General features: G+C 49.3%; 1 protein-coding gene across 9 annotated transcripts; it reads right to left on the reverse strand.

The window, feature by feature from the left end:
- Positions 1–120: 120 nt before the first annotated feature.
- Positions 121–19,341, reverse strand: SGK2 (serum/glucocorticoid regulated kinase 2). Of its 9 annotated transcripts, none has more exons than XM_015881422.3 (15): positions 19,058–19,341; positions 16,938–17,024; positions 13,686–13,755; positions 12,735–12,792; positions 12,364–12,413; positions 11,786–11,843; positions 11,140–11,223; positions 10,680–10,811; positions 10,051–10,163; positions 3,030–3,066; positions 2,575–2,661; positions 2,163–2,258; positions 1,758–1,913; positions 1,256–1,345; positions 121–1,045 (listed from the first exon to the last, which is right to left on the reverse strand). In XM_015881422.3, exons 2-15 carry the CDS (start codon positions 16,987–16,989, stop codon positions 890–892), a joined length of 1,239 nt encoding a protein of 412 aa, XP_015736908.1. In that variant the 5' UTR covers positions 16,990–17,024; positions 19,058–19,341; the 3' UTR covers positions 121–889. The 9 variants fall into 9 exon arrangements, with proteins under 9 accessions (XP_015736908.1, XP_085376329.1, XP_015736905.1 ...); XM_085520203.1 differs by having other exon boundaries at positions 12,342–12,413; positions 19,058–19,100; XM_015881419.3 differs by lacking the exons at positions 16,938–17,024; positions 19,058–19,341 and adding an exon at positions 16,173–16,448.
- Positions 19,342–19,384: the final 43 nt, after the last annotated feature.

Genomic DNA, 19,384 nt, shown 5'->3' on the forward strand with positions numbered 1-19,384 from the left:
CCCGGGCTCCCAGCAAACAATGCGGCTGGGATCGGGTGTGATGCCGGCAGCCGCCGGTAGGGGGCGCTGTGCTGTGCTATCACCACCCCCCCCCCCCCATGCTGATACAGAGGCTGGAAGCACCGCAGTGTATTCGCTTTAATAGTGTCGTGGTTGCTGCACGTACAAGAGCAGTGTCCCCGTACAAAATAGGAAGAGCAGGCAAGAAGTACACCAGCATTGCAATTAAGGCAGAACAGAGATGGTGGCCACATCGGTGACAGGCAGCGTCAGTGCAGGGCAGGCACCAGGAGGCTGCTGCTGCTTGTTGTGCTGCGGAGCAGCTCTGCAAACAGCTCCTAGGAGAGGGCACAGCTCTGGATCCACAGCCCTGACAGCAATAAGAGACAGCTCTTATTATAATGCTCAGCCCAGGACGAGGAAGGAGCTCCTTCCACCAATGCAGCTCTGCTTCTTCAGTAGCATCCATTGACCTCCTCATTTCTGCCTTCAAGTACTGAAACCCAACAGGCACAGACAGCTCCACCCCATAGAAATGACCTGTTACAGAGATGTGGCTGTGATGTGAGTGATGGTGCATAGACTTTAGTCATAAATACAACCACAGTGAATACAGTCCTAACAAGCAGTACAGCAATTATTATTAACAGTGTCTTGCTTTCCAGGCAAGAGGAACACGCATTTAGAGGCAAATCCAAACAGCACAAATGAAGAGCTCTGTCCCATCCCAACCCATTAGTGCATTAGTCCCTATTTCCTTAAACCACAAACAAATGACATCACCATTCCTTCCAAAAACTGAACCGAGGAAAGTCACAGCAACAACAGCAAACATAAAATACCATTCAGTTAAAACCTGGCTTCTTAAAGCCTTTATAAAAAAAATAATCTAGAAGTCCTCTTCAGTTGGTGCATAAGAAAATCCTAAGAATGCATCGGAGGCACTGGAGCTGCTGGCTGCTAAGTCAGGTGTGTGGGTGATGGAGGCAGAGATGGCTTCCTGGGTGAACTCTGGGTCAAAGTGCCGCAGATCAGCTGGGCCAGCCTAAAACAAGGAGCAGAGGTATGTACACATCATGTAGAGCAAGCAGACCCCAAGTACCTGCTTGTGGTCAGCCCCTACCACCACATTGCAGTGCATAACCTGCATGACAGCATCCCTTGCTGTCAGTGAAGGATGCCTGCAGAAGAGCCTTGCAGCCCCAATTACTTGTGGGCCACTATAAGATAGGTACCAACTTAAATACCCACTTACCACATTAGGGTTGAACGGAGGGGTAATCCTCTTGTGATACAAGTCATCCCAGTTGATTGGGCTGAAGAATACGTGGTTCTTTATCTCAAGCTGCATGGAAAGGGGAAGGAGATGTCAGCTGCTTGCTATCCCTTCTCTCTCAACACCTGGTTTCATAGCAGTAAGTCACTGAAACAAGACTTGGAGCTGCCACATGTCCACATAGGGCTCGTGTAGTAAGTCTTTAATGTATGAGGGTCATAGTCCTGTAATCCCTTGAAGGGATGAGATGACACCATTGCAGGTGCTCCAGCTTGCCACCTCATCTTGCACCATAGCATTTCCCTTCAGAAATGAGTCAACCCCATCTACTCTTTTAGGAAACTGGAAAGATCAACCTACATGGAAAGCTTTTCCCAAGGTAGTGAAGGCAATGTTATTACCATAAGAAGACAAAGAAAAAGCTCAGCATAGGAAGGCTTCTCATCCATCCTCCCTCCTAATCATGAGGGAGGCCACCTACAAAGTCTGTTTTGGCACCCAGCCTCCTCTTCTGGTCCTTGTGGAGAAGTCCATGCAGGATATCACAGGCTGCCACAGTCTTGCTTCCTTGGATCTGAAGTTGCTTGTGTAGAATGTTGTCATACATCTGAGACACATCCCGGCTATAAAAGGGAGGCTAATTTGAAAGAGAAGAGAAACAGCCTGTCAAGTACAAGCTATGGTAAGGAACCACACATCACTGGCCAAGATGAGTCCCACAGGGAGAACCTGAACCTCTGTTCAAAGCTTAAGGGATGATTGAATCCTGCATTCAGTTACCTGCCTCAGTTGTCCATACCCAGTGCCACAGGAACACGAGGTTGACCTCACTTTGCACATTTGGAAAGTTTTTCACTAAATAAAATGAAATAGCTTCCAAACTTACCAGTCCAAAAAGCATCTCATAGAGGACTGCTCCCAGGCACCACCAGTCTACTGTCCTGTCATACGGCTGCTTCTTTAGCACCTCAGGAGCTAAGTACTGGAAGAGTCAGAAGGAGACACTGGAGTCCAATCATAAAGGAAGGGCTTCACCTTTCTAAGTATGCAAACTTGGTTCAGCAAGTTCAACAAATCCATTTGGGAGTATCTTCAAATAGGCTTACAAAGATTCTCCACTACCCAAAGCAATGAAACTACTCAGAGCCCAGCTGCAACAGGTAAGCACACGTGCAGCCTGCAGGACAAGCAGCACATCAAGTCTAGACTCACATAGGATCACTTCCACATTATCAGGCTCCCTGTATCAAGGAGGCTCTCAGCCTCAGCTCATAGCAGAGCTCCAACACGGGCCGTACCTCAGGAGTGCCACAAAACGTCGAGGTAGTCTCCTCTTCTTCCATTCCTTCCTTGCAGAGTCCAAAATCTGTCAACACCACATGTCCCTGACAAAAAGAATTTCAGCCTGGCCCACTTTCTCATGAGAGAAACAGCAGGATTTCCAAGCCTTCACATTTAATCCAATCTAGGCTTTAGTGTCCCATTGGTCACTTCTTTTTCCTTCCCTCACCTTCTGGGTGCCCTGTCCCCCCACCTACAAGCCAGGTCCCAGCTCTAGGGACCAAGCAGAGTGTTTTGTATGCAGTTCTGCAGTGTGTGCTCGCTCCCTCTTGCAAGATCTGTACAGAAACTTAGTGGGATACAGATGTAAAAATCCATGCAATGGAATAAACCATTGCTTGTAGAACCACAGTCTTCTGGTTATGATGCCAATGCTTTCAAATTCAGAAGGCAGCACAAGAGGGGCACATACCTGGCAATCCAGGAGGATGTTCTCAGGTTTTAAATCCCTGCAAGGCAAGAAACTGAGCAGATCAGGCTTTCTAAACATCTGGCCTAATCAGCAACAGCATCAGGTGAAAAGAGGAGCTAACAAGACTTCATAAGCCAACTCACCAAGACCTTCCTGAAGTGCAAGCTCCCACTGCTCTTGGGTACTAATACATACACATTAACATAGAACTCTCTCATACAGGGTCAGATATTAACTTGCATTTCACTATGCATGATTTATCACAGAGTCTCTTAGTTTTTAGTAAGGTTTATCCTACATCTTTCAATGCAACTATCACCTTCTCCCCACTATTCAGCTATGTCATGGTTTTGTAATTTTATAATTTTGCTATCAGTATTCCACATCATAACATCATGTCAAGTATGGATACTTCTGTTGAATGTGCAGTCCACAAAAGAAGACTACATATCCCAGAGAACAACAGGAGTAACAATAAGTCACGGGACCAGGACTCTATATAATCTCGTTCCCAGGCTGGAGTGCCCTCCTTCTTCTCTCGAACTTCTCGGAGAGTGGGAAGCGTTCCAGCCGTGTCGCCTAGAGTTCACAGTAGGCCTCTCGGTTTTCGGAGACTCTCTCTCTCTGTTTCGTTCGATTTTGTTAGCCTTAATTATATTATATTGTGTTATCTCGTATTTCGATATCATATTTAGTAAAATAAGTTTTTCCTCCTTAGATTGTCACTGTTTTATCCCACTCCCCTTTTCCCCCTCCTTTCCGGGCCCCGGGGGGGGGCGTGGGGTGGCTTCCCCTGTCACGGGCATAGGTAAATCTAACTAACCCGTGACAGATTTTTTGGTGGAGAATGCGGGCATAGAGCTTTTTAGCTTTTAGAACAACTCTCTCTTTGCTCTTAAAGAGCTTCGTTACGGGAGTGTTCGGAGTGTTCACGGAGAACGTGACCTTGAAATACCAGACAAATTGTCAACATTAAGGGCTGCTGCACATTCTCAGCATTGCTATCTAACTTTTGTGTAGAAAACAAAGGGATTTCTTTCTCCCTTAGAGCAAAGCTAGCTAGCTCTGACTTTTACAGAGCCTGCCAGCTATGAATCCACTCTTCATCCCAGTTGCTCTGTTTAAGGGATTGAAAGCAATTATGATCTTCTTAAAGTATTGGTCAACTATTAACACCATAATTTGGTGTTGTGGAATTGTGCAGATATATAGCCTAATAAGGTGGATACTGATGGAGACACCTGCCTGGTACTTTTACGAGATGTGGTATGGTCAGAATTTTGGCATCTACACCTCAGATGCAATTGTGAATCTTACTAATACTTGCATCCCAGATGGAACAGGCAATTTTACAAATACTTGCATCCCAGATGGAACAGGCAATTTTACAAACACCACCATGTTTAATTCATTGTACAGGCTAAAAAAACCCTTTTTATTTAGGTTGTACTCTCAGATTTCCACACGCTTTTCAATAACTGAGATAGGGTTCATACTTGCATTCATGTTATCACTATCAATGCATGCATATATGTTCCTATGCATTCGTTCTATGCGGAAGTCTCCTCCAGAACCAGAGAATGATGACTGGCAGGGAATATGGAAAGGTTTAGGAAAAGTCTTAGAAGCATGGGGACCCGCAGTGTCATGGGATTTCACTCTTGAACACCTAAGGGACCCTAAGAAATTAAGTGAGTATTTGGGTCAGAGATCTAAGGAGGTAAACCTTATGTGGGGTTTGGCTTATGCATACCGTGCTTTGTATCATACTATTCTGGAGAGAGAGAGTTTCCGATCTGAGATTCAAGCCCAAGTTAATTCTGATCAGTCACAGGAGGCATCAGTAGCAATATCAGTTGCCCCTGTGGAAGGCAAGAAATGGAAACGGGTGTCCACGCGTCTAGAACGAAAAGAAGGAGAAGCACAGGGGGGGGCAGCAGAAGACCCAGGTGCCGGGCATGGAGCAGTACCGAAAAAAGCAAAGGCAAAAACCAAGAGGCATGAAGAAGAGACTGATGATGAGGAGGAAATCACCTATTGTCGACCTCTGAAGCTGACTGAAATCCAAGGCTCAAGAAAGGAGTTTACACGGCGTCAAGATGAAGGTATCCTTGCTTGGTTGCTTCGCTGCTGGGACAATGGGGCCAACAGCTTGTCTCTAGATGGTAATGAAGCTCGCCAACTAGGAAGCATTGCCCAAGATGCAGGTATCGACAGAGGGATTAGCAGATGTTCGGATGGAGCTGCTACTCTCTGGTTGCGGCTGTTAGAAGCCGTGAGAGAAAGGTACCCCTATAAGGATGCTTTGAAGCCTAAATTTGATAGTTGGAATACCGTCCAAAAAGGTATTCAGCGCCTGAGGGAATTGGCCATGGCGAAAATGTTGTACAGCCCTGATCCAAGCGAACTTGACCCTGAGAGAGTGAGGGCCGATCCTGACATGTGGCAGAAAATCACAAGTACAGCACCAGAGAGAATTGCACAGTCATTGGTATCAGGATCTAAAGGATTCGTGGACAGATGGCCCCGAGTTGTTGAGCTGATTATAATGCTTCAAACCATCGATCAGCAGCTCCCCCAACTGCATGCCGCAGTTTCTGCCATCTCACGGCTAGAAAACCGAGTAGATGAAATGTGCAAGAAATTGTTTCCATCAACTAATTGTAATGATCCCGTAATAGTATCAGAAACAACTGATGAAGGTCAATCCTCGTACGGGCCACCAGGTCTAATGAAGGATCTGATCAAACTAGTCCAGTCCTACTCCCCACCTGCATCATCAAAAGTCTCAGCTGTTAAACGCACACGCTTCCCAGCTCGAGCAAAGAACAACAGTACGATTGCACCGCGTGTTTCCATGTGGCGCTACCTACGTGACCGTGGAGAAGACATGAGGAAGTGGCATGATCAGCCCACGTCTGCACTACGAGCACGGGTGAAAGAACTACTAGACATACCAACCACCAGTGGAGTTGCTCCAGTCATCACAGGTAACCAATAGAGGGGCCCTGCCCTCAGTCAGGGGAGGGAAAGGGATAATAGAGTTTATTGGACTGTGTGGATTCGATGGCCTGGCACATCAGAACCACAGGAATATAAGGCGCTGGTGGATACCGGTGCACAGTGCACCCTAATGCCCTCCAGTCATGAAGGGACAGAATCAATCCATATTTCTGGAGTGACTGGGGGCTCTCAAGAATTGACTGTGCTGGAGGCTGAAATAAGCCTCACTGGCAAAGACTGGCAAAAACATCCTATTGTGACTGGCCCAGGGGCTCCATGTATACTGGGTATTGATTACCTCAGAAGGGGGCATTTCAAGGATCCTAAGGGGTATCGATGGGCCTTTGGGATAGCTGCTGTAGACATGGACAACATTAAGCAGCTGTCTGTTTTGCCTGGCCTGTCAGAGGACCCGTCTGTTGTGGGGCTGCTACGAGTAAAAGAGCAGCAGGTACCGATTGCTACAAAGACAGTGCACAGACGGCAGTATCGCACCAACAGGGATTCCTTGCTCCCCATTCATGATTTGATTCGCCAGTTGGAGAATCAGGGAGTGATCAGTAAAACTCACTCACCTTTTAACAGCCCCATATGGCCAGTGCGTAAAGCCAGTGGAGAATGGAGGCTGACAGTAGACTACCGTGGCCTGAATGAGGTCACACCCCCATTGAGCGCTGCTGTGCCGGACATGTTGGAACTCCAGTACGAGCTGGAGTCAAAAGCAGCCAAATGGTATGCCACCATTGACATTGCCAATGCCTTCTTTTCTATTCCTTTGGCCGCAGAATGCAAGCCACAGTTTGCCTTCACCTGGAGGGGCATTCAGTATACTTGGAACCGTTTGCCCCAGGGGTGGAAACACAGCCCAACCATTTGCCATGGGTTGGTTCAAACTGTACTGGAACAGGGTGGTGCTCCTGAACACCTGCAGTACATTGATGACATTGTTGTGTGGGGTGATACAGCAGAAGAAGTTTTCACAAAAGGAGAGCAGATAATCCGGATTCTTCTACAAGCTGGCTTTGCTATTAAGCGAAGCAAAGTAAAAGGACCTGCCCAGGAAATTCAGTTCTTAGGTATAAAGTGGCAGGATGGACGTCGTCACATCCCAGCAGATGTGATCGACAAAATCACTGCCATGTCTCCACCAACTAGCAAGAAAGAGACACAATCTTTCCTGGGTGCAGTGGGCTTTTGGAGGATGCACATTCCAAACTACAGCCTCATTGTAAGCCCCCTTTATCAGGTAACGCGGAAGAAGAATGATTTTGCATGGGGCCCTGAGCAGCAGCAGGCTTTTGAACAGATTAAACAAGAGATAGCCCGTGCTGTAGCCCTGGGGCCAGTACGGACTGGACAGGATGTAAAGAACATCCTCTATACTGCTGCTGGAGAGAAAGGCCCCACTTGGAGTTTGTGGCAAAGAGCCTCAGGAGAGACCCGAGGCCGACCCCTGGGATTCTGGAGTCGATCATATAAGGGGTCTGAAGAGTGCTACACTCCAACTGAGAAGGAGATCTTAGCCGCGTATGAGGGGGTTCGGGCTGCTTCCGAAGTAGTCGGGACTGAAACACAGCTCCTTTTGGCACCTCGACTGCCAGTGCTGAACTGGATGTTCAAAGGACAGGTTCCCTCCACCCATCATGCTACCGATGTCACCTGGAGCAAGTGGATTACGCTGATTACACAGCGAGCGCGAATGGGAAACCTCAATCGTCCAGGAATCCTAGAGGTAATCATGGACTGGCCTGAAGATAAAAAGTTTGGAACATCACCAGCAGAAGAGGTATCACGTGCTAAAGAGGCCCCTCCATACAACGAATTACCAGAAAATGAAAAGAAATATGCCCTATTCACTGACGGATCATGTCGCATTGTAGGGAAGCATCGCAAATGGAAAGCTGCTGTGTGGAGCCCCACACGACAGGTTGCAGAGGCCACTGAAGGTAAGGGAGAATCAAGTCAGTTTGCAGAGGTAAAAGCTGTCCAGCTGGCCTTAGATGTTGCTGAACGGGAGAGGTGGCCAATGCTGTATCTTTATACTGACTCATGGATGGTGGCAAATGCCTTATGGGGGTGGTTACAGCGGTGGGAACAAAATAACTGGCAACGGAGGGGAAAATCTGTTTGGGCCGCTGAACTATGGAAGGACATTGCTTCCCGAACAAAGAATATGGTTGTAAAGGTGCGTCATGTGGATGCACATGTGCCCAAAAGTCGGGCTACTGAAGAACAACAAAACAACCATCAGGTAGATAAAGCTGCCAAAATTGAGGTGGCTCAAATTGACTTGGACTGGCAGAATAAGGGTGAATTATTTCTAGCTCGATGGGCTCATGAGACCTCAGGCCATCAAGGAAGAGACGCAACATATAAGTGGGCCAGAGACCGAGGGGTGGACTTAACCATGGACGCTATTGCGCAGATTATTCATGATTGTGAAACATGTGCCATAATTAAACAAGCCAGAAGGATGAAACCTCTCTGGGAGGAAGGGCGATGGCAAAAGTATAAATATGGGGAGGCGTGGCAGGTTGATTATATCACCTTGCCACGATCTCGCAGTGGTAAGTGTTATGTACTCACTATGGTAGAGGCAACCACTGGGTGGCTTGAAACATACGCAGTACCCCATGCAACTGCTCGAAACACCATATTAGGTCTTGAGAAACAAGTCTTGTGGCGACATGGCACCCCAGAAAGAATTGAATCTGATAATGGGACACATTTCAAAAATTCTCTTATAAATACTTGGGCCAAAGATCATGGCATTGAGTGGATTTATCATATTCCCTACCATGCACCAGCTTCTGGTAAAATTGAACGATATAATGGGTTGTTGAAAACTATGTTGAAAGCAATGGGTGGTGGAACATTTAAGCACTGGGAGAAGAATCTGGCAGAAGCCACTTGGTTGGTCAATACTAGAGGATCTGTCAATCGTGATGGTCCTAGTCAATCTAGCCCCCTACACACTGTAGAAGGAGATAAGGTCCCTGTTATACATGTAAAGAACATGTTGGGAAAAGCTGTTTGGGTCCTTCCAGCTTCTGGAAAGGGCAAACCTATCCGTGGAACTGTCTTTGCCCAGGGACCTGGGTGCACTTGGTGGGTAATGCAGAAGGATGGGGATGTTCAATGTGTGCCACAAGGGAATTTGATGCTGGGGGAGTGCAGTCAATAATTTTATGTATCTATATATATATATATATGTTTGCATGTGTAGTGTATTTTAGTTATTATAGTTGTACATTTAGTTATGTTACATGCAATTCTACTATTTAGCTATCACAATTTTACATACGTGTATATATATGTATATATATGTATATATTAACCATGATGTAATAATGTAGAATAAGGGGTGGAATGTCATGGTTTTGTAATTTTATAATTTTGCTATCAGTATTCCACATCATAACATCATGTCAAGTATGGATACTTCTGTTGAATGTGCAGTCCACAAAAGAAGACTACATATCCCAGAGAACAACAGGAGTAACAATAAGTCACGGGACCAGGACTCTATATAATCTCGTTCCCAGGCTGGAGTGCCCTCCTTCTTCTCTCGAACTTCTCGGAGAGTGGGAAGCGTTCCAGCCGTGTCGCCTAGAGTTCACAGTAGGCCTCTCGGTTTTCGGAGACTCTCTCTCTCTGTTTCGTTCGATTTTGTTAGCCTTAATTATATTATATTGTGTTATCTTGTATTTCGATATCATATTTAGTAAAATAAGTTTTTCCTCCTTAGATTGTCACTGTTTTATCCCACTCCCCTTTTCCCCCTCCTTTCCGGGCCCCGGGGGGGGGCGTGGGGTGGCTTCCCCTGTCACGGGCATAGGTAAATCTAACTAACCCGTGACAAGCTATAAGTGTTTATTGCCCAGCAGGTCCCTCCCAGTGCTGAATGCCACTATCCTTCACATAGACCTAAAAAACCTACTTGGTCTCCCCAGCCCTGTACCCAGCTGGCTGGTGGATCCATTGCCCCTGTTCTCCCCAGCTTGGATATATACCTTACCTATAGATGATGTTTAAGGAATGCAGGTATCCAATTGCACTAGCAACTTCTGCAGCATAGAATCTTGCACGGGGCTCACGGAAACAACGCTCTCTTTGCAAGTGGAAGAAGAGCTAAGACAGAGACAAGAGGATCATATCTGCAGGTCTAGCTGAGCTTCCTTGCTAGCTACAACTCATGAGCCAGCTACAGGCATACTGTGGTCATAAAACAGTATTAACCTAATAGTCCTATGAGTTAGAACTCTGTATAAACAAGACACCTATGTTAACAGAACCTCCCAGTCTGTTTCAGGTAGCAAAGAAAGTGACAGCCATAGAGAGAGCAGCTGTCACATTTCAGAAGCAGCAGCCTGACATACTGCAGTAGCATCACATCAGCACTAGTCTGGGACTCAGGGCTGGCACGAGTGGGCTTTCCCCCTGCAGCCTACTTGTCTTGATAACCAGTTGGCACAGGTCATATTCAGCAATATTTTCACTTATAAGCGAGACACTTGCCAGCTGTTCTTTCCAACAAAGTAATGTTATGCTTCAACATCATTATCTCCTGACAAGAAAGTTTTAGGCAATAAAACCATATGCCTGGGAAGGACCAAATAGAAGACTAAAGATAAAGTCTGTACTCACCTCTCCCCCATTCACATAATCAAGCACAAAGTAAAGCTTCTCCGAGGTCTGGAAGGAGTAATGGAGGCCCACTAGGAAGGGGTGCTTGACGTTTTTCAGAAGCACATTACGTTCTGCCATGATGTGGTTTTGCTATCAAAAAAGCAGGAGAGGAGGCAGATTTTTATGGCAGCTCTCCAGAACAATCTGCTCTACAGACTCACCGTAGTTCTGAAACCACATGGAATCTGGGAACCCTATGGACCAAATCCAGCCCAGAAATGAAAGTCCTCCCCCCCTCTCTAACTTTGCTTCATCTCAGTTCCTTCTCCATAATCCCATGGCACAGATAAATCCATGCTTACTGCGTGCACTGCTGATGTGAACACTCACTTCAGCCACCAGATGGTTCAATTGCATTACCAGGATTGCTTGGATACCAGTCACTGTGTGTATGCACGGCCAAGGAGAGCAGACATACCTCCTTTTTCTTTAAGATGGTTTTCTTATGCAGGACTTTCACAGCATAAAAAGTCCCATCACACTTGCGTTTGGCCAGGAGAACCTGCAACAAGAATCACAGCTTTGAGTCCCTCCCTCCTCCTCCACTAGCTGGGCTCTTGGAAGTGATTACACAGCTTCAGAGGGTCAGGCACAGAGTTTTAAAGACCAAGCTCCAGCCTACTGCCTACTACTAAGTCCCTACCCAAAACTTTCAAGTTGCCAGCAAAAGGCACTCAGCATCTCCATGTACCTTACACACTCAGAGTGGCTCGAGAACATTTAGAGGCAGTCCTGTATCAAGTTCATCATTGCTGTCTTATGCAGCACAGCTTTGCATAGGCACCTTCTGCTAACTGAAGGCATCTGAGGCTCTATTACAATCTTTCTTTTCAGTCCAAGTGCTGCTCATCACCACCTTGAGAATGAAACACCCCACTTCTTCCTAGAGGAGCTGCAGGGGAGCTCGAAGTATGAATGGAGTATGGAAACCACTCAAGTCCCACCCTGTCTCAGTCCTTCTCTAAACACAGCCATGATACTCAGAGGAGGTGCAAGCAAAGGGCAAATTCCTTCAGTTAAGGCATCACTAAAAAGCTACAGCCCACCAGTAGAAGCCGACTTACTTTTCCAAAGCTTCCTTTGCCGATAACCTTCAGGAAGTCAAAATCTGTTGGCTTGGCACTGTTGGGCAAGAATGAAGGAAGTTAACATTTCTAGAAGGAATACATGCAACAGCAACACCTTTATCAAAGTAATCATCCTTCTTGGAAGCAGAAGCACTTGTGGAAGTGACTGAAGAGCACAAGACAGGTGACCTCCCCTGCCAGCCAGCAAGCAGAGGATTCACACGCCGCATATCAGTGTACTGAGCAAAGGGCAAGGAGCCTCTCACTTAGGAAGTTGCCTTCTGAGGCAGCTTACCCTCCTTAATAAAGTGAAAAATCAGTTTGGAACCCAGTAATAATGAGGAAATTTTCACCCTATTACCCCTCAAAAAGAGGGAAATGAGCTTAGAGGCCACAGAGAACATAGACAGAGGATGATTATGGAACAGGATTGAGCTGTAACTGAATGTCTTGAAAGCTGATGCACAGCATTGAAATCTAAGTGATGTAGTTATTAAGTCTTTTGCAGATGCCACCCTTGCAGAACACAGGGAATCCCTGCTCCACACCCTACCTGGCTTCTGCAGAGAGCTTACTTTGGGTTGGCAGAAGGTCCAAGGTTGATGTTGTCAGCTGGTGTTGGAGGCTAGAGAGGAGGACAGCAGTATTAGTCACAAGAACATGCCGCAGTCTGTGTTTTCCTGTCCTTAACATAGCATCCCTTATCTTTAATAAACATATCAGTGAGATATGCAATAGATTGCTAAACTAAGTGATGGAGAAAGGGAAGACAGAGTTATGCACTATGGTAATATCACGCCCAAGCTGGAGTCTCTGCTAGGCTGCAGTCTGTGCTCAGGTCCTCATCCCATACATGCAGAGAAAGGATTGAGAGTGATGGTGTAACTCCTGATTTGATGCACCCAAGACCATAGGAGGGATTGGCAGCTCCAAGCTGGGATCTCACCTGGGTAGTGCTGTCTGAGGTGCGGGAACGATCCATCAAAATGGCAACTCGTTCAGCACTGGGGAAGAGAGCAAAGGAGCAGTGAAAACCAAACCCAAGAGACACAGATAACTCCTCAGTAGCACTGCTGCTCCCAGGGCATAGAGGTGTGAGCGTGGTGGGAAGCAGGGTACATTAGGTGCACATTAAACATACCAACAGGAGATGGGGGAGAGAAGCTTTACAGGTTTCACAAGGAGTCTGAATGAGTACAAACTTGCTAAACACCACGGTCATCCCTCAGTTTGAGAAGGCAATAACTGGTCAGGGCACTGATACATGGAAACCAGCAGAGCCCCAGACACCCACCCCACTGCACAGGGATGCCAAAGCCCCCAGCCCTGCAGTGCAGCCAGGTGAAGTTGCTGGGTGCCCTGGGTGGCTTAGACCTGTCCTGCTTGAGCATCACTGGGTCCTGCCATCCCAGCAGTTCTTACTAGCTTAAAGGGTTCTGATACACACCTTGCAGAAGTCAGGATTAAAGAGATGACAATAGAAAGGGGGATGAACCCAAAAATCTGTTCCCATCTCCCCTGCCCCAGGAAGCATTATCTTCCCCTTTCCCCCACAAGGCTCTGAAACTGAGACAGAGCAGTCCTGAATATACCTCCATCCACCACTCCCCCACCCTCTCTCTGCCTCACCCCATGCACAAAGGGGCCCTGAAGCCCCCACCAGCTCCCCAAAAAGTCTCACCTGTCAGTAGTGCCCCTCTCTGCCCCACACACAGACCCATGGTCACCCCTCACCCAGCAGGGCAATGCAGGGCTGGAGCTGCAGGGTGGCAGCGGGCACTGGCAGCCATTCCCAGGACAGCCCACATCTGGCCAGTGCCAGCCAGTGCCATCCACCACCAGTGTCACCAGGCTGAGCTTTTAAAGGGCTCCCGGACCCAGCAGGTTCCATACTCACTATGAGCACAGCCTGGAGCCGGATGCCTTGATGGTTTGTCCTATCCTCTCACGGCCGTGCTTGATGAATTCTGCAGGAGAAAGTTGGAGCACAGAGCTGATCAGCAGGCAGCGCAGTCACAGGCACAGAGGCATGTTTGTTCTTCACTGACCTTGCTCCTCTCCCCACAGCCACCCTCCTCCCCTCCCACCCACATACCAAAATAACCAGGAAATTATTGGAACCAGGACAGTTCCCTCCCAACCCACCTGGAGCCCTCAAGAGCTCCCGGGATGGGGACAGAAGCCCCAAAGCAGATGCCCCCCTCCTGAGCCCATTGCACATGGGTTGGCCTCAGAATCACAACCTGAGTGGGGGAGTTTTCTGTTGTGTTCAGCAGCAGATAACGGAAACATTCTAAGGTTCATTCTCACCCTCTGGAAAGATTAAAAACATCCACACGTCTACATGTTCCCCTCCCTTAAAAACAAGTGCTTTTGTGGACACAAACAAGCTGCTATACCAGAATAGCTCTACTTTGGCCAAAGCAGTGGCTGCCAGAGCACACCTCGCCAAACAAAATGTGTTCTCCTACCAACTTCTTGGGAGGAAACGAGCCCAAGCCAAACTGTAGAGCCCATTCACATTACAACAGGCAGGAAATGCAAGCACTCAAAGCAAACCCCACGAGGCACTCAGCAGCACACAGTCAGTTTGAGCCCCACTCCCTTCCTACCATATACACTCCTCATTTCACTGTTTGCCTCCCCAGCCCACTGAAGTTTGCTGAAGGTCACCTGAGTCAGTAACTAACTGCTGCCACATGCTGCCAGACAGACTGGGCAGATATTGTGGGCACTGTGCAGGGAGTTCAGCCCTGACCCAAGGCTGGGGGTAGGGTCAGTGTGGGTGACTGGGGAGCACGTGAGCAAAGCACAGAAATACATCCATGTAGCAGTACCTGCAGGCAGCACTGGGACACTGGGCAGGAGGGACTGTGAGCTGCAGTGATGCAGAGAAGTGCTGCCGAACAAAGCCAGGCAGTTCCACAGGGACACGCACATATTTCCACCCCCTCTTCCCCCCCACACCACTGCTCTGCTGCTCCTCCGCTGCCAGTGGAGATGCTCAACAAGTCCCTGCTGACCACAAGCACCACTCCATCAGGTGTACTATCTCTAAGGCAGGAGCACCAAGGCACAGTGCACAGCATTAGGCAACGTCCATCCCCATCCTACACCACTTCTGTTCAGACCCAGAGCCACCTCCACCATCAGCCTGCACTCACCTGCAAAGCCTGGCCAGCTCCTGATTGCTCAGCTGATTAGAGCCCAATAGGCTTTTCCTTACTGCTAACAAACCCCACTCCCCCGAAAGCACTGAGATTTCCCACTGCACACACACACAGAACAACAGAATCAGAACTAGGTCAGGGAAGCACACAGGAGCTCCGGGTTATCCATGCCTGGCTGCATCACTCCCTGCACACACAGTAGGGATGCTCCAGGTGCAGGGCCGTGGAGCACCACCAAGTCCTGAAGAGTTCTATGGCACAGTGACTTACTGCACACTGGGGGCACGAACCATGCACCCTACAGCCCTCCCCAGCAAGCATCACACCCAGCACAGAGCTGCTACTTACAGGAGCACTCACTGCAGCGCAGTCTCTCCCCAGAAGCATCTCTCAGTAACACGTTTCCTCCCAGCACACAGCAGCAGCTCCCTCTTCCTACAGCAGCTCTACCAGCGGTGACCCACATTCCCATGCCAGCCCAGCATTATTTGCTACAAACACATTACCGATGCAACGCGTACCTTGCGGAGAGGCAACCTCATGGACGCGTCATGTGCAGCTGCCTCCCACCCTCCTCCTGATGTCAGCACTCTCAGCACTGCTTCATACTTAACCCAGATTGCAAACCCACTCCCATAGTGCTCACAGCAAGGCAGGATGGCCAGCGGGGCTTTGGAAGGAGCAGAAGACTTAAATGGAGACACCAGGGCAGCCTGCAGCTCCCATCCTGCACACAGCATGGGGGGATGCCCCAGTTTTAGCACAGAGCAGGAGCACAGGTGGTGAGAAGGACTTCTATGTTCTGCTGCCAAGGAAGCACTCAGCTTCCCTCTGCTACAGATCTGATAGCTGCAGGCCAGTGCTGAGCTCTGCTTCCATCCTCATTAGAAGCCAGGTGAGAAGACAGAGGAGGAAGGCAGCTTTAAGGGCTCCTCCACTTGTGGGAGTGCTCTGAGCTGACCCTCATTGCTCCTCACACAGTTATGTCCTGAGGATCCCATCTCTGATCCCTGTGCAACACTGCAGAGTGGAAGGGCACAAGCTGAGCAGCCCCAGCTGGAGCCTACAGACAGCAGCCCTCAGGGTTCTAGGGAGAAAGCTGTGTGCAAAGCTGGAAGAACAGCAGGTGGCTGAAACCTGCAGCACTTTGCTAAGGAAAAAAAAAAAAAGATTAAAAACCTACAAAAACAGAGAACAAAACATCAGCCACACACCTGGGAGCACATCACCCAGCACAGGCTGTGCTGGGAGGCACAGGAAGCAGCGTGCAGTGGGTGAGCACGCAATCCCCTCGCTCCCCATCCCTGCTTCAGCCCAGCCCACCCCCAGCAGCTCTGTGGCCCCAGGAGGATCTTCTGCACATCCCAGCAGGGAGCAGTGGGGCTGCCTGCAGCACAACAGGGAGCTCATGGGCACCTCCTCTTGCTCTGGGTGATGCTGATGTACTGCAGTCCTACAGAGAGAGGAGGAGCTGCCAGCAGGGCCAGGTACCTGCCAGATATAGTCAGGGGCTGGGAGCCCAGCTGAGGGTGATGGGCTGTGGGCTGCTGAGGGCCTGTCAGGTGCTTTAGATCAATATTTTGCCTGTTTTAGTCAGCTGGGCATTTGGTCACGTGGCTGGAAGGTTAGAAGTGTCCTTTGGTTCTGCTTGAGCCTAGAAGTCCCTTGCACAGTGCTCCTCCTGCCTGTGGAGTGGGGTGAAATGCAAACATGGACACGTGGAGGAGAAGCAGGGAGAAAGCTCTGAGCAAAAGCAGATATAGCAGAAAGGCTGCTGTCTTCTCTCTCTCATCATTAAAAATAAAACATTCTCCTTCGGCTTCTGTTGTCATTTCCTATAAGATCTCCTGCCTGTGGCAGGGCTGTGCTCACTGCTGCACTGTGCCTGGTTGCAGTGTGATGGGAGCAGTGCCCCCCCAGCCCCTCTGCCTGCTCCCACACTGTCCCCTACCCCACTCTCCCACCCCAGAGCCCATTACCCTTCGTCTTCCCTAGGGCGCTGGAGGAAGGCTCCATCCAGGCAATGGGCATCAGGGCAGCCGGCTCTGTGTGTCCTTAAGCGGTCCCTGTGTGAAGGCAAAGAGCACACTGTGAAAGGAGGGATGAGTGCAGGTGGCTATGCTGGAGGGCACACGTGTCATAGGGGCACACATACCTGTAGGGCCACACACCCTCAGACACAACCCTTCATCCCCCACACACTGTGTCCCCACGTGTCCCCTGCTCAGAGCAGGGATGGGGAGGTGGTGCCGTTGGGAACTGGCACTGGAGCTCAGCTCTTAAATCATTAACCCACGTTGCAATTAAACATTGGCCAACAGTGCCCCATGGCAGTGCTGCAGTGGGACATTACCATGTGGCTGCTGGCCCCACATTGACAGTGTGCCCAGCTCCTCAGCCCTGCCAGGGTCACCTCCCAGCCCTGGGGACATCCTCATCAGTCCCATGGAGGGGACATCACCCCAAGCTGGCTGTCCCCATGTGCCCTGGGGGGACATTAGTCACAGAGATCCCCCTGCTGCGGGTTAGCCTGGTTTCCTTAACAGAAGAAATGAATTCCCGGTGCTGCCATCATCGCTGTCTGAGGAGCAGGGGGTCACTGCCCTGCTGCCATGCAGCTCAGAGCAGGGCACATCCAGGAAGGACCCCCTGCCCCATCGCATGCGCACGTTCTGTTTTGATTTGTTTCATGCAGCTATTATGCAGGGAATGTGTGTGATTAAGTTAGGGCATGCTATCTTAATCTCCCTATCAGACAATATCCATACCCATAACCATAAATGTGTCACTTGCAGAGGAAGCACACAGTGCCAAGCAGCTGGGATTACAGGGAAGGGCTCTGATAAGGGGAAAACAAAAACACCTTTGCAGAAAGCAATGTGTCAACCTCCTTCAGACAGCAGTGAAAGGTGACCCACAGCCTTCGAGGTGTCAGCAGGGGCTGTTTGGGGCTGGGTTATCAGTGCTGCAGGAGGGACGGGGTGTGACAGAGTCAAGTGGGTCAGGGAGAGGAGAATCTTTCCAAGATCTGAGCCCATTTCTTCACCTAAGAGGATTCAACAAAGGCTGAACAGATTGTAGGCAGACAGCGTGGTTCTCTAAAATCTTAGAGCAGTGCAGGACTGGCCCTGAGGACAAGGGCAGAGCAGCACTTCCACACCAGATCGAGCAGGGCTCAGCAGCACCAAGACGGCTCTGTGAGCTGCCCCCAGAGCAGCCCTGCTGTGCTGCCCTCATTAAGGGCACTCATGTCCCATGAGCAGCCCCCCCCTTCTGCCCTCCCTTCCCAAGACAGGCTGTCCCCTTGCAGGGATGTGGACACAGCCGCCTTGAGCTCCATGAGATCAAAACTTCATTTTTGGTGCATATTTAATGCAATGCAAGAAACCTTTTCACTTCCTGCAATATTTCCAAGGCTGAGGATACTATTTTTCTCCTCCCTGGAGCTGGCTGTGATTCCTGGGGAATTAATTTGATTTCAGGTTGGATATTAGTAAACATTTCTTCTCCAAAGAGTGGTGATGCAGTGGCACAGCTGCCCAGGGAGGTGGTGGGGTCACCATCCCTGGAAGTGTTGAAGAGCTGGTGGGGATGTGGCACTGAGGGCTGTGGTCAGTGGGCATGGTGGGGTGGGCTGGGGTTGGACTTGACTGTCTCAGTCTTTTGCAACCTTAATCAGAAAATCACAGGATCATAAACTAGTTGGGTAGAAAGGGGCTTTCGAGCCCATTGCATTCTAACTTTGCTGGTGGACTGGCTGTCCCTATCAGAATGGGCTGCTCAGGGTCCCACACAGCCTGGCCAGGGATGGGGCACCCACTCTTTTCTAAGCAGCAATGCCAAAGCCTCACTATTCTCTATGTAAAGAATTTCTTCCTAACATCTAACCTGAATTTCCCCTCTTCTAAGTATTTCTGTGATTCTATGATTCAGGATACCTGAACCCCCTACTCCCAGCTGCCTTCCCTGCACCCCAGTCCTGTGCCCACCAACTCACCCAGCAGTGAGGGATGAGCCCTCCACCAAAACCTCATTGATTGTCCCAAGCTGGCTCAGCCCTCAGGAGAAGGGGAAGCCGTGGAGAAAGCAATGCTCTTACCTGCAGCAGCATGGGGCAGCAGTCCTGCAGCAGTGGCAGAGGCAGTGCTCCCCTCCCACCTGCCCTGGGGTTTTGTTTTGGTGATCCAGTCTGAAGGTCGAACGAGAAGTCAAAAGGAGTGGCCTGTGGTTGGAGTAAATGATTAGCAAGGGACAGAAAGAGCTGGGAGAGCATAGAGGGTGAAAGCAGGAGTCGCTGCTGCTCAGCAGGACCCGCAGCTCCTGACCCAAAATGCAGGGCAGTCTGCAGGGTTTGAGGCTGTGCCTTGAGTGCTGTGCTCAGCTGTGGGGCCCTCACTGCAGGAAAGACACTGAGACTGATGTCTGA

Source organism: Coturnix japonica, chromosome 19 (assembly GCF_054131305.1).
Source record: "Coturnix japonica strain WE chromosome 19, WE-NBRP24, whole genome shotgun sequence".
Lineage (NCBI taxonomy): Eukaryota > Metazoa > Chordata > Aves > Galliformes > Phasianidae > Coturnix > Coturnix japonica.